General features: G+C 41.2%; 1 protein-coding gene across 2 annotated transcripts in view; it reads right to left on the bottom strand.

The window, feature by feature from the left end:
* LOC147428960 (tetraspanin-8-like) overlaps positions 1-8,924 on the bottom strand; it is a 67,837-nt gene extending 58,913 nt beyond the window's left edge. Inside the window, exons 1-2 of one of the 2 annotated variants that reach the window (XM_086495267.1) lie at positions 8,542-8,924; positions 8,141-8,465 (exon numbers count right to left, since the gene is read on the bottom strand). In XM_086495267.1, the coding sequence (XP_086351393.1) occupies positions 8,141-8,465; positions 8,542-8,759 (543 nt within the window). In that variant the 5' untranslated portion in view covers positions 8,760-8,924. The remainder of the gene's footprint in view (positions 1-8,140; positions 8,466-8,541) is intronic. The other variant, XM_086495269.1, reaches the window with a different exon arrangement.
* Positions 8,925-15,300: the final 6,376 nt, after the last annotated feature.

Raw genomic sequence — 15,300 nt, 5'->3', positions numbered from 1 at the left:
GATAATCCAGTTGCAGATTTTCTTTCAGGAGCAAGGTATGAAAATGAAGAAGACATGGTTATCGAGGGCCGATGATATAGGCACGAGGTTCTATAGTATCTCTCATGCCAAGAGTGATCATGTTTTCGTGTCAAATGCACTTGGGTCATTTACAGAGGACCTATATCAAGGTGACTAGCTGCTCATTGGACGCTATCTGAGCACTTTGACAGGGCAAGAAGGGTGGACTGATCAAGAGTTCAGAAGAATACAGAGAAAGGACCATGGATATTTTTCAAAAGATGGGTACTTATAGAAGCATTTGAAACAAAGGAATGGAATGCCGTTGAGAGTCATGAATGGTAATGAAGCACAAAATGAGCTTATGAGAGTCTTTATGTTGGACATAGAGGTGCATGCGCCACCTTTACTAAAACTAGTACGGTCGGTCGCCTTCGGCGGCCTCTCTCTCTCTCTCTCTCTCTCTCTCTCTCTCTCTCTCTCTCTCTCTCTCTCTCTCTCTCTCCCTCTTTATCGCGTGCACAAGGGCTTCTCTCAGTTTTGGAGTTTAGCCTTCATATCGCAGATTTTGACATGTGTGAAGGGCTCCCCCTTTCGCCATATTATGTTAGTTTAGATGAAAGAGAGATATTGGTGGAAAGGTATGTATAAAGATGTATCTCACTTTGTGGAGTCTTGTGAAACTTGTCAAATGTATTCAAATGTACATCATTGTGATGGGTTGCACCCTACTTACCCATTGTCCATGCACTATAAGTGGTTAGTAGATCTAGTTACAATGCCATTGGGCTTATAAAAAATGAGCTACATAGTGCTTGCATGTGAAGATTTAACTAACCAAGTTGAAGGTCGTGCTCTAAGAACAAAAAGCACAGAAGGGATATGTAAGTTCCTCTTGGATGATGTAATTAGCCGTTATGGCTGTGTTGTGAAAATCACAGCAGGTAGGGGTGAGTTGGATGCAGACAAAGCTGGAGACTTTTTCTCTAGGTTAAACTTGCTCTTTTACTGCATATAAACCTAAGGGAAATGGTAAATCAGAGCGTAGGCATCCTCCTATCATTAAAGATTTTGCTAAGACTTGCAAAGGTAAAATGGGAGAGTGGCCTAGGATATTGCCTTATGCTTTATGGGATGATCGTACAACTCATAGCTCAGCTACCGGTTATATCCTTTTTGAGTTCATGTACGGTCAGAAACCTATAGGCTATAAGTATGTTAACTTGTCATGCTTTTTGGTGTCCCGGAAAATGCTAACTATCACAATTTTGACATATGCTAACTAGTACAATAACATGAGCTACATCTCCAAGATCTATGACATATGATATATCAGTAGAAAGCTCTTGAAACAAGGAATCCAAATGTACAACCTCTGACAAATTTTGATACGAATTGTAAAAATTTTACCGAACGCCCAACTTTTTTAAAACGTGCTAACTTGAAAGTGCTAACTAGCAAAAAAAGCGCGACACGTTAATATGCTTTCACCCTATAATGCCAATTGAGGATGTAATTCCCACATGGAATGTATTTCCTTGGCAGGGTGGAACGAGTAGGGAAGAACTTCTTACACATACAACAAGTAGAAAGAAGGTCTCAAGATATTGAGATTGCAGTAGTACGATTGAAAGAGACTAGGTTAAAGAATAAGAACCAATTTGATAAGAGGCATATGCTCATACCTTGAGCTATTGAGGAAGGTGGGTGTTAGTGTATGATAGTAGTCTTGACAACCAACATTCAATAATAATAAATCTTTCAAAGAGATGTTTTGTTCTCTATGTGGTTCAACATGTACATGGGAATGCAACTTATACCTTGCCTCAGTTGGATGGGACAAAAATAAAGATTTCCATCGTAGGGAAAATAATCAAGTTGTTCAAAAGAAGACGTGATACAGATCCCTTGGATTCACAAGAAAGTCAAAATGAAGGCTCTAATGAAAATGATATGGATGAGTATAAAAAAAGAGAGGACAATGCATTATATTTTGTTGGAAGTGATGATGAAATTGACATGTATGTTGACTTAAATGAAGACTGAACCTGCTACAAAAAGATATGTGTGGCACATACTGGAGAATGTGCAGGTTTAGAGGGGGTGGATGTCGTGCTGTGGCAAGTGTAAAATGTGAAACTCAAAATATCTACCTCACTCTTAATGTTTTTGATGTGTGGGACCAAATGCTACAATGTACATAGTGTGATATATATTTAAAAACGGATGACATGGTTACAGGTGTGTACATACCTTGTCGGACAGGCGAAGCCGAGACGTGGCACCGTTTCATGTTTTACCACAGTAAAGTATGCCTAGTTTTCTTTAGGAATGTACAAATGTCAAGTGTTTCGAAGTGGAACACTCATTTTGCATAGAAAGTTCAATGCGAGTGATCTTGGCAAAAAATAGCAAGTTTCGTGCGTAGTCGTAAATGATGTTTCCAAAATTCTTGCCAAGTGAAATAATGAGGTTTAAAATGAAATTTGAGACCGATTGGATTTTTCCACAAATTTAGGGATTTTTCTCAACTTGTATGGACATTTTACGAACAAAAAGGGGCAATTCTTTGGCTAATAAGGGCTAAAAATTACCATAAAAACGATCAGAAATAGCTCAAAAATGGCTCAAAATACCGCATGAACGATGGTGCCATCATTTTTCAAGCTAAGAGGGAAGTTTTAGATCCAAGAATGAGCAAGGAGATACAACCATTCTAATCAAGGGTGCCAGTGTAGTCCTGCGCTACTTCTACTATGTGTCCAGGCTGTGAGGCCTTCAATTAGGGTTTCCCCTCCTCAAATAACTACTTGAGCTTCTCCAATGAATTTTTAAAGCTTCAATGAAATGGTCACGAACAAGAATCAAAGCATATTTAGGGTTTTTAACAGGTCGAAAGAGCACTACGTCTGTGCAATTGGGAGCAAGACTACAGCTAATCTTCACACAAACAAGATTTTGAGTTAATCTTGGTTCTTTTTAAAAGTGGAGATCTCATGGCTGAAGTTTTTTTCTTTTTGAGTGTATTTTTAGCTTTAAATATTTTGCGACTTGCTTGACTTTGTTGTGAACTCTCAAAGTCGGAGGCCCGACAATCTCCTAGCCGCACTGCGCACTTCTTGACATCGTCGTTTTCTAAGCTTGATAGTTTTGAGTAATGTGTTGTTCTTGGCCTCCTCACTCTTAATACTCTTCTTCTTGTCCTATATCCCGAGGAGATTAGTCTCGTGCACTTCACTTTCATGCAAGGTGTTTTCTTGAACGTTTAGATTTTGATGATTGTTGTTTATTTTAGATGTATCTGATCATCTCCTTTGAATCAAAGATTTTGGTCTCTAGGTTGCTATTTTAGTCTTTTTGGTCCCCTTAGGGTAATTGAGAGTCTATTGGCTCCTCATGAGCTTACATGAAGATTGGCAAACCTCTAACGAGTCCCTTGAAATATTTATCAATCTAGTGGTTGCATCAATAACACCAATTCATGTTAATCACATTGTTTACTATTTTGTGACTGACTTTACATTCATTCCATACTTTAATGTATATGGAATGTTCCTTGAGTGACGCAAGGACCATTCCACGTATTGCCATGATCGCATGGTGGCTGACAGAGGTTGGAGTCCATTGTTGGGAGCAGAATTGCAGGGAATGGTCACTCAAGGACCATTCTCGACCATCAAGGGTTTGTGGGAGGGGGGCCAACACTCGCTTGTCGAGCTGAGAGGAGGGATAGAAGTGGCAAGTAGCGCAAGTTTAGGAGTGATCGAGTATAGGGCCCACACATAGGATCTTGCAATCGGTTTGTGCACTGTGTAAGATTGCATCCCAAACATATTATGTGTGTTGAGGTGGCTCTTTGGCATTGGATGAGCAGTTGGCATTGGATGCGTAGAGATCTCTGATGGGAATGGGATCGTGCTAGCTAGGGTGGATGAAAGAGAAACATAGTGCAAGTGCATGAGTGTGTGTAAGCAAGATTATCACTCAAGTGAATTAGGTTCCAAGATAAATTAGCTTGGAGTCATAAACACAATCTTGAGTATTGACTTAGCTTAGCACATGCTCACCATAGACAAGCATGTAGTGCAAACTTGAACTATGTTGCTTATTCATGAAAGTGAGATTTAAGTAGCTCTACAGCTTGACTCCATTACATGTGGGATAAATCCTCCTCTTCCCTCCTTCGCTCAGACTTTAGGACAAAACCCACACTTTACAATCCTCCCCTTGGGATTTGGACTAGGGAAATATTGAAGATGCAATATCCACTCAGAATGATAAGTTGGTATCCACATAGGATGGTAAAATCCATACAGGTTTGACAAAATCCATACAGGATGATAATATCGTCACAAGAAAATAAAAGCCCTCCCCTACAAGTAGAGAGGCAGCATCTTCAAAGTATGTCGTCATAGAAGACAAGGTTGTTCTCGCCTTTGTCTTCTTCTACCTGCTCTACCATGTGAGCTGATCCTTTGATGGGTGTCTTTCCTTTGTAGATTCTATTGTTGCTTCTACTATTACTGCTTTCTTCACTATTGCTGCCTCCATTTGAGTAGCACCAAGAAAGAGGATGTCCCTTCTTTCCGCATTTGTTGCAAGCTTTGTTTGTGTAGCAATATTTGCTACGTGTCCCATTCCTCCACATTCATAACATTTTCTTCCAGTTGATGACGTCGATGGTGAATATCTTCCCCTTGAGGATGATGTGACAAGAACCCCTCCTGATGATGTTAATGAGTCTTTTTGGTTTATTTCTTCTGCTTGAATTGAGTTGATGACATGTTGGAAAGGTGAAGTCGGTTCTTTTGCTACAAAAGTGGTGACTAAGTGGTCATAAGAGTGGACGTGCACTTAAAAGTACGGCTACTTTGTCATCTTTCGGTACTTCGACTTGGATGTAAGTGAGCTGCATGAAAATGCTCTTAAGCCTATTTACTATGCTAGCAATGTCCTCCCCTTCAACCATAGTGATCTTGTAAAGTTGTCTTTTGAAACTAACCTTACTTCTTTTAGTCCTTGCTCCAAAATTACTTTCTAGGACACGATAGGCTTCATGTGTATGCTTACATTCATCTATGAAATGCACATAGTTGTCATGCAAGGAGGTGATGATGATTCCTAATGCTTGTTCGTCCTTGGCCAAATTTTTTGCGCTTGCTATGAGTGTGGCTATCCTAATGTGCACTCCATCGGGTTTGGCTTGTTGCTCTAAGGCAGTGTTGATGACAAACCATAAACATCTCTTCATGAGGTATCCCCTTAACTTTGTTTTCCAGGTGTGAAATCCCTTCCCGTTGTACTTTTCAATTCCCTTTTCCCCCATTGTGCTAATAGAGGGGTCTTAGCTTAGGAGACTCTCCTAGCCAATGTCTGCCTCTTTACACGAGCTGAAAAGGCTTCTTAACATATGATGGAAAATTTATTTGCAAGCTATTGTGCTTGGCTGCAAGATTTTTGATTTTTTTTAATTGAGAGAGAGAGAGAGAGAGAGAGAGAGAGAGAGAGAGAATTCCCTTGATGAAGCTCCGCTTCACTGGAATGAAGCTCCTCTTCATAAAAGGGTATTGCCCTTTGCTTTTAATTGGTGATGTTTTGCCTTGGGGTGTAAAGTTTTTCCTCGATGGTGAAGCTTTGAAGCTTGATGTAGCTCCCCTTAATAAGTTGAAGAGAAGGTTTTTTTTTGTTTTAATAGGTTTGCTGCAGCTCAGTGCTTAATGTAGCTCTCTTTTGTAAGCTCAGTGTGAGCCACCCCTTAAAAAAGGAGTTGGATGATTAGCTTAGCTAAGCCAAGCTATGGGAAAAGGCCCTTGGGAAGATTCCAAGCAGCAGACAGAGGTCGAGCAATCTTGGCAAGCACGGCGAGCAAGCCGGACAGTTTTTCGGACAGTCAGAAAGGGCCTCCCGGTAGGCGGGGACAAGTTGCGGGAAGCTTTCCGAGTAGCGAGCGCCAAAAGATTTTGCTGAGTGGAAACGGGGCCCTATAGACTCGACCGAGAGTATACCCTGCAATTAGCTGCCATGGTCACGTCCGTCCATGTTCCTCAAACAGGGATTGATCCCCAAACCTCGTGGGGCCCTTTACAAAAATATATGCCAAAGTAACCACTTGCCCTCTTTGCTCCTTGTGGTGGTTAGCCCACAACACAAAATTATAACATAAATTTAGCAAGGTGCACACACACGCGCGCACGCACACAAAACCCTTTATGCACATCTTTATTTAGAAAAGGTGAATGAGCGGGTTAATGGAGGGCAAATGCATAGCTTAAGCAACCTAATGAAAGCTTAAAGCATGGGGATTTGAAGTACAGAAGGCTAGTAACACATTTAATTGAGAAAAATTGATCAAATTATAAAATGTGCTAATAGAACCGGATTTGAGCGGGGAGATAGTCAATAGAAAGCTCTCAATGATGGCTTCGTATATACACAAACCATGGAAGAAAATGAGCAATACGATGAGAGTAATGGTGCAGTAAATCAAGAAAAAATGGACACAAAAGCATGCAACTAATTGAAAATTGCTCACACATACACAAATATTGAAACACCACTAATCACCAATCACTTACTTAAGAAGGGTAGTGGCTCATCGGTACTACCAAGAACATGCCCAAGCTTAATTAGCGATGCTAGTGATTAGGGAGAGAGAAACCTAATTGAGATGCTAATGATAATTAAAGAATGCTAACCACATTAACACAAATGCATAGCAATAGACCTCGCTTGCACGGCATAGCTCTGATACCACTTGATGGGAATGGGATCGTGCTAGCTAGGGTGGATGAAAGAGAAACATAGTGCAAGTGTGTGAGTGTGTGTAAACAAGATTATCACTCAAGGGAATTAGGTTCCAAGATAGATTAGCTTGGCCTCATAAACACAATTTTGAGTATTGACTTAGCTTTGCAGAGGCTCACCATAGACAAGCATGTAGTGCAAACTTGAATTGTGTTGTTTATTCATGAAAGTGAGCTTTAAGTAGCTCTATAGCTTGACTCCATTACATGTGGGATAAATCCTCCTCTTCCCTCCTTCACTTAGACTTTAGGACAAAACCCACAATTTACACTCTCACGTTCTGAGTTGGTGCTACTTCATCCTCTTTGCTGACTTGGCACGCAACTATTCAATGTGACTCAATAAAACACATTTAGATTGTCTCATTTTGCTGATGTGTTGTACATCTAATAGCCCATGCTCAAAGTATGGCTAGTAATTGCATGCATATAGAGCGCAAGGATTCTCAACTCTCGGACCCCATGCCTTAATGGCAATAGGTTTTTTAATATACTTAATCAGACCTCATATATTCGATCAATCATCAGACAATGAGGTTTTCATTAAGAACCGCCATCGTTCAGTCATGACAACTGGCTAAGCCATGCCGTTAAAGTTTAATCTAGAAGTTATTGTCAGTACAATTCAGAGGAGCCCCCATTTATTCTCAAATGGATGCGCCAAAATATTCCGTAAAAACATCTTATTGTCTGCACTAACACTCTCATAACTCCCAACCTAGACTTTTTGAAAAGTTCCTTTCTTGTAATATGAAATATTTATTGCTATTATGAAACAAAAGAATCTTTTAATGTTTTACCTTTTAGTTTCCAAATAGTATATAGTTTTTTTCTTTCCCTTTTTTTTTTTTTTTGTTGGGGGAGAGAAGAGGAGGAAAGGGGGGAGGGGGGGGGGGGGGGGGGGGGGGGGGACGACTAGGGAACAATATAAATAAACCTATCCGACGAGGAGAGTTGCTTTCCAAGACTATTGTTTGTTGTGTTGGCAGATAAAAATTACCAAGTAAAAATTGGTTTTTGGTCTCATGCATGTAGAAGATGGTGGTCTTGATTTATGTTTAGTGTATATGGGAATTTGGATGCTTTTATTTTATATGACAAGCTAAAAATGCAGCAGTTTCTTATAATCACTCTAAGGTCTTTCCTTTTTGTTATGAAAAATAAGCTTCTTGAGGATGTTATGTCATTGCCTAAGCCCAGATGCAAAAGTACATTGATGCACTGCAAGAGAGATAAAACAAAGATGTGCAAACATAAAGTAATGTAATATAAACCAAAGAATTTGCCGAGAGAGAGAGAGAGAGAGAGAGAGAGAGAGAGGGGAAGAGAGAGGATACCTGGAGGGGGTTGAGGTGGCGGTACAAGAAGTTGGGCAAGAATTGGAGGTCAGCAGAAGATGCACAAACGCCCGCGTCTGCTAGGCAGCTCTTGATCTTGGCCCAGTTCGCCTCTCTCTGCACTCGCTGCGTCAACCAGCCCGAGTAGTAGCCCAGCTGGTACTCGTGGATACTCATCACTGCGCCATCACCCGCAACGCCATCACCGCTTGGCTGTGCAGTGCCGTGCGACTCGTTACTCGTCACCGCCAACGCAAAGGTTGTGAACCCAAGAAGGGTCAAGATGAGCAGGAACATGACAAACAGATATATCCATAGCAGCCACCTGAAGATATGTCCAATATAGCACGGCATGATGGCAGAGACGAATAGAATGAGAACTTGAATAGCATGATATGTACCTGATGGCCCAACAAGAACCCACAAAGCCTGCCATTGAAAGGAGAAGCATGAGGAATCCTATGCAGAGTATGGGCGTCTGCAAGAAGCGTGTGCACTCGGTGTTGTGCTTCGACGCGAGCCAGAAGCCTGTGCCTAGCACGGGAATGGAGAGCACCATCGTCATCAAATTCAGCACAGAAATGCACCTCTGACTCCCGCTACTAGGACCTCTTGTCATGCTCTCCCTCTCTCTCTCTCTCTCTCTCTCTCTCTCTCTCTGCGTCTGTGTGTGTGTGTGTGTGTGTGTGTGTGTGTGCGCGCGCGCGCGCGCCAAGTCTTGGCGGCAGTGTGAGAAGGGCCTTCTTGCTATTCCTCATTCTTTTCCATTGTTTCTTGTTTTGTTGCTGATCCCTCCACGCCACGTGCCTTTGCCCGATCTCAAAACGAAGTGGAGAAGTCTTGGCGGCAGTGTGAGAAGGGCCTTCTTGCTATTCCTCATTCTTTTCCATTGTTTCTTGTTTTGTTGCTGATCCCTCCACGCCACATGGCTTTGCCCGATCTCAAAACGAAGTGTTATCATGTGATTCTTGAGCAACTTGAGTGAGTGAGTGTGAAGGCCCTGAGGGTTTAAAATCCTTCTCATTGTCAATTGAGAAACAAAATGCCACATTTTGACAAGGAAAATGCCACATTAGGAAATGCAATAGCAATTAAAGTTTGAAATTTATGACTTTGTTCCTTCTCATTCAATTTTGTGGAAACTAATCTCTAAAGTTGAACAAGCTTTCAATAACTCGAACCTATCTTAAATCCTTTGCTTCGTGAATCTTCTCCAATATTTTCACGGTGAGAAGTTGATGATAATTATTTAGTCTCTGCAGCCATTGATGGGTAAAAGCATGTATTGGTGGTACTACTTTTTGCACCTTTCTGTGGTGCCCTTTAAAAAAAGTGGGGAGGACCGGTAAATTTTTTGCAAAAAAAAGTCAAAACTTATCGGACTTTATACTTTTAGATTCTACCTAAAAATATATATCCATTGATATATAACATGCTAGTTTAGTTTACATGTAACACATGAAGATGGGGCTTGTAAACTGCTATCAAAGGAGTGTCCAAGATTTCATAAAAACTAATATCTAATACTCCCAAATGATTTTCTTATGTTAAACTGGTCATTTAATATGGGGAAGTACTTATTAGGGGAGTAAAAGCTAGAATATTGATAAGGCTACCAGACCGGTTTCTGTCAGGGATTCAAGGGGACAGTCTGCAAAAGAGCAATGTCCTTCAATGGGGCTTAAAAAGACGTAAGGTTCAGCTCCATTAAGACTTCCATAGGCTAAGGTTCCTAATTTTTGTTCAATTGTCCAAAGGCTATTGTAGGGGAAAATTAGATGGTCATGTGAAGACTAAAAAGTCTTCCCACATCCCTAGGAAGGAGGGGGCGAGCCCATATTGTAGAGGATGAGAGAGAAACACACACGCACTCCAAGGCTCCCCCTTTACACAAAGGGAACACTAGACACCTGTCAAGCTCCTAGGCCAGTTGCCCCCAACCTCCCCTCAAATCCTATTGGATGGCCATACAGGTGGACCAATCAGAATTAGGTTGGAGTAAATTTAGTCTAATCAATCTAAAAATGCTTGATAAAAGAACCAATAGAATTAAGCTCCCTATAAGACTATTGGATAGATTACCAAGGGGTCCAATGAGCATTCAACAGCCCAATGGCTTGCCTGATTCCTATTGGCCACAAGACTAAGAGGTCCAATGAGAGTTTAATTGAACTATTTAAATACCTAAAGCTCTCACAAAAGGGGAAAGGCGGACACATGTCACAAGGCTAGCAATTATGCTTCTAATTTGTGATTAGCTATGCTTTACAGGGGCCAATGGGATGCCATCATGAGCAATTAGCAAGAGGAATCGACCAAGATGAGAGAGAAGGTGGCATTTTAATCTAACTCATTGTTACATACACACACAACTCATGTGTGCAAGAATAACCCCATCTCCTTCTCCAAGCATTGAGAAGTAGAGGCCTACACCAACAACTCTTGGCTATGGAATGCAAATCCAACCAAGAGCGAAGCCTCAATGGCATGCTCATCTCCTCCACCATACTAATTACTAAGCTAAGCTATGCTATTAGAGTGATTATGTGAGGAGAATACTTCGTTCTCATAAGATACCTCTTCTTCCTCTCAATCTATCCTCATTCCCTGCTAGCTCTCACCATTTTTGAAGGTGTGTGAGGTCTTGGGACTGAGGCTAGGGACACTAGGTGTGTTTTTCAAGCAGCATTTGGTGTATGAAGATTCTATATTCATTACACCAACTAGTTTTATCAAGGAACACAAATATTTTATTGTACAAAAGTCTCCTTTGATGGGAGAAGCTATAATACAAAGCCTTTATGGAGGGGGGACCGGCTCCATGTAAATCCAGTCCTCAACTATTATCAATTGTTCTATTTCTCTCTCTTTTCAAGTATTGTCAATGCCAAATTAGCTAGGTGTAAACTTCTATGTTTCTTTCTCAATTAAGTACTCTCTTTATGTTCATTTGGAACTTGCTCTTAATGAAATGCTCACTATGTTATCAATTTCCGCTACACACAAGTTACTACTACATTAAATGTTACATTGGTATCAGAGCTATTTGTTTCTTTTTTCTTGCTCAAGAAGAGAGGTCCTCAAGTGTGCTAAAAATGGTTGGTGTTATTAATTGCAAAAGAGTAAGTAGAATAGGGATTTTTCATCCTTGAAGCATGCCTGCTTTATGCAATTAAAGGAGACGCCGTCGAGAGATATGATCTTAATAATGGAGTCCTACGGGGCTTGCTTATGGCTTAACCATTATTGAGCTATTAGAAGCTTGACAGGAACCGGTGCTCTCTTGGCTCTGTTGAACCCTCTCTTCTATTCCTTGCAATCAATAACATTCAAGCCACGGGTATAGATGCTTGAGTGCTTATCTTTGAAAGTAAAGAGAAGTAGCAACTAGGGCTTGAAGTGCCAAATTACAAGTAAAAGTTTACACCTAAAATTTGCTAGTATGGCTGACAAAGGAAAAGAGATTGAAATGAATGCTGATAGCTTTGATTTTGCTAATGAAAGAGAAACTAATGATGCCCCTATTCTTGTAAACTATCTTGTTTCTAGGCTTCAACAAGCCCTGGGCAACCCATCCCTCCAAGGATAAGTACTAAAGCAATTGCGCACCCATGGTATTCTCCAAAATCCCCACCAAGAAGAGAGAGTACCTAGGAATCCTCCTAGTGAGACTTCCAAAAGAGGACTCTCTCTGATAAGGGAAGAAGAAGAGGATCCGTATGAAGGGCTCAAAAATATACTACTCGGTCGATGACGCATCTCCTTCCCAAAGAAGAACCCAAGTTTCAATGGTAGAGCCCCCACCGAAAGAACGAGAAAGAAGTGACTCTCCGGCCACCTTGGTAGAGATGGCTCCACGAAGACGGCGGGCAAAATACTCTCCAACACGCCCTAAACGGAGAAGACCATCAGTGTATACTTCTTTTCACCATATTCAAAGAGGGACGAGACAAAACAAGAGAAGAAAAAGGCGAGATAGAGGCACCCTCTTCTCCATATTCTTCACCCTCTTCCTCTTCTGAAGAAAGTGATGGTGTAGACGAGGAACAAGGGAAGAAAAAGGCGAGAAAGAGGTCACCCTCTTCTCCATCCTCCTCATATTCTTCCTCTTCTGAAGAAAGTGATGGTTCAGCTCTTGAGCCACCTAAAAGAAGAGGCCATAGGAAATCTTATGACGCTTGGAAGAGGTCGTCCAAGCTCAAAAAGTTCAAAGAGGGAGGAAAGAACATCTCTTTCCTCACCTACAATGGCACTTTTGGTGCTACATGCAAAGTCTTGGTCTATATCCAACAATTCAATGTAGAGTTTGGAGATGAGGGCTTCACGGAGTCCTCTAAGTTACGCCATGTAGCTATGCATTTTCAAATGATATAATCATCTACTCTAATTATTAGACGACCACAAGCAACACCTCCAGGTAATATTTCAAGTTTTACGAGAGAATAAACTTTATATTAATCGAAAGAAAAGTGATTTTTTCTTACAAGAGATTCAGTATTTAGTCCACATTATCTCTCGAGATGGCATCCAAATGGATCCATCAAAACCTAGAAGTAATAAAAGGATGGCCTAATCCAATGAATCTGCATGAACTAAGAAGCTTTATAGGTATGTGTGCATACTATAGACGCTTCATAGAAAAGTTCTCACAAATCGCGAGACCATTACATGACTTAACAAAGAAAAATGTTAGGTATATATGGTCCACCAAGGAGAACAATGCTTTTGAAAAGCTTAAATAAAATCTTATCTCTCAACTTGTGCTTAAACTATCGGATCTCTCAAAGCCATTTGAGGTCCAATGCGACGCTTGTGGTGATTGCCTTGGAGCTGTTTTGCTCCAAGAAGGGCACGTCGTAGCCTATGAAAGTCGAAGGCTCGACCCTGTTGAGCAAGCTCTAGGCATGGGTGATAGCATGTTTAGGTGGTACCACTTTTTGTACCTTCTTTTGGTGGTACCACCAATAGCACCTAGTTGGAGGGAAATTCAACGTTTTTCAAATTTGGGAAAAGAGGGAGAGGGAAATTCTAAATTTGCATGCAATATAATTTATGTACCTATAATCTAGATGCATGCAAGCCATTATGGGGTGGAGTGGGTGCCCTTTTTTTGAACTTATAGTCATCATGGCCTTTGTTCTCTTTCTCCTTTCGTCTCACGCAACTAGCTTGTCACTCGGAATCCTGCTTGTACCTATGTGTTCGCTCTGCTCCCATAGCTTGTGCTCCCCCCATTGCTCGGTTGCATGTGCATTTGTCGAGCATATCCTCTCTCACGATCCCTAGGCAACAGGCGAGGAAGACGCATGCCCTCCTCACTGCATCAAAAAGGAAGACAGGCACAGAGTCATGTGCGGAGCACAAGATGACAGATAGTAAACAACCGTCATCCTCCTAGGCAGGTGACCAAGGCAAAATCCACCAACATCTCTACGTCATCGAGACTTCGTTGGCTGCACGCGTAAGAAGTCCCTCTAAACCCTTGCATGAAGGAGGGTTGAACCCATCCCATGAGGGTAAGAGGCCAACACCCTACCATCCAAGCTATTGAGATTTCTTGTATACAACAAGGCAAGATAGCATACTTGAGTTGACAAAGAAAGCTAGAAAGAAACGAAAGCTACAAACTTCAAGGAAGTAGTTTGTACGATCCAATGTATTGTTGTATACAACAAGGCAAGATAGTATACTTGAGTTGACAAAGAAAGCTAAAAGGAAATGAAAGCTACAAACTTCAAGGAAGTAGTTTCACCCTTCCTTTCCTTTTCACTCCTTAGAGAAAGGCAAGTTTTCTTCCAAAATTCTTTTTTCTTCAAGGAGGAAGCTTCACAAGTGAACAAAAGCCTTCACAAAAACGACGAGTTTTTGTGAAGAATCAACGCAGGTGTTCTTACAAAGAACAAGACGTGAAGCACTACAATTTCCACAAGGCGAGGTTTTCATGCAATGCAAAAGTCGTCGAGCATCAAAAACACAAAGACTTCAAGCTTTACAAGGTACAAGTTGACGTATTTTCTCTCTCTACATTAGCGTTTGTTTACCATGGTCGATGAGGATATCCAACGTACACACACTTTGATTTTGAGTACGCACATCAAAATCCGATCACCACGGGTGCTGCCAACATTAATATAAATGACGATAATGGTCTACGAGATCATGGTCTTGTAGATATGGCCGCTTTCAAGACTTTGTAAAATTTCCAAAGCGTACTTGAATGCAACCTCTCTGCACTAAATGCAAATGCTACAAACCTTACTAAGCTACTGAAATTTATGAATTCACAGAGGGCTCAAGAAGCCCCAGCTGGCACGGTTCAAGGAACCCAAGCTCGTACGACTCAAGGAATCCATGAGGCAAGGGCTTCAAAAGATGCATAGGTAGCAATGTATTACTTAAGAATATCACCATTCTTGAGTTTCACGGTGAAGAGTGTGATCGCAACAAGGATATGGTCAATATGTTCTCACACAAATGGAGTGATATTCATAGGCCGAGACACACCCCATATATTAAGACAAATGTGGAAACAAGTCTATCTCTTAAAGGCAAGGCCTATAAGTGGTGGATGACATTTCCAATAGATGCTCGTCTCCTCAGTCTTGGGTTGCATTTCAAGTTTCTTTCTCCAAAGAGTTTTTGGACTCCAATGAAGAAGATAAGAACTGGCTAGCATGGGATGCATGTCGCATGTGGCCTCTCTCTCACTTGGTATCTTTCTAAGTATCGAGAAATCATATTAAAACTAGAAGGTCTGGATGAATTCCAAAAGATACAGGGTTTTAATAGGGGTCTTGACAAATACTATCGTCCTCATGTTAAGACCCAACATGCAAAAACTTTAGAAGAATCTATCGATCATGCCCAAAGATATGATGATGACCAAGAGAGAAAGGGAAATGTTCCCTACTCCAAGAATACTTTTGCTAAGAGAAATTTGGCTAAGAGCCGATGGCGAGGTAGATCTCCCACACGTTCCAAGAGGAACAAGAGACAATCTACCTCTCCGTGCCCACAAGAGGCTAATAAGCCTAAGTAATCACGAGATACTTCACGTGGGTCTCTCAGCACTGCCGATTTTGAGCGTGCAAAGAAACATAGTTTTTTTTCAGACGTCTTTTGGACCATCATAACAAGAAGGATTGTCCTCTTTTGCAAGG

Source organism: Adiantum capillus-veneris, chromosome 22 (genome assembly GCF_014529385.1).
Source record: "Adiantum capillus-veneris isolate H3 chromosome 22, ASM1452938v2, whole genome shotgun sequence".
In the NCBI taxonomy this organism is placed as follows: Eukaryota; Viridiplantae; Streptophyta; class Polypodiopsida; order Polypodiales; family Pteridaceae; genus Adiantum; species Adiantum capillus-veneris.
Note: the sequence above shows the minus strand (reverse complement) of the source record. Positions and strands in the feature narration are given on the sequence as shown.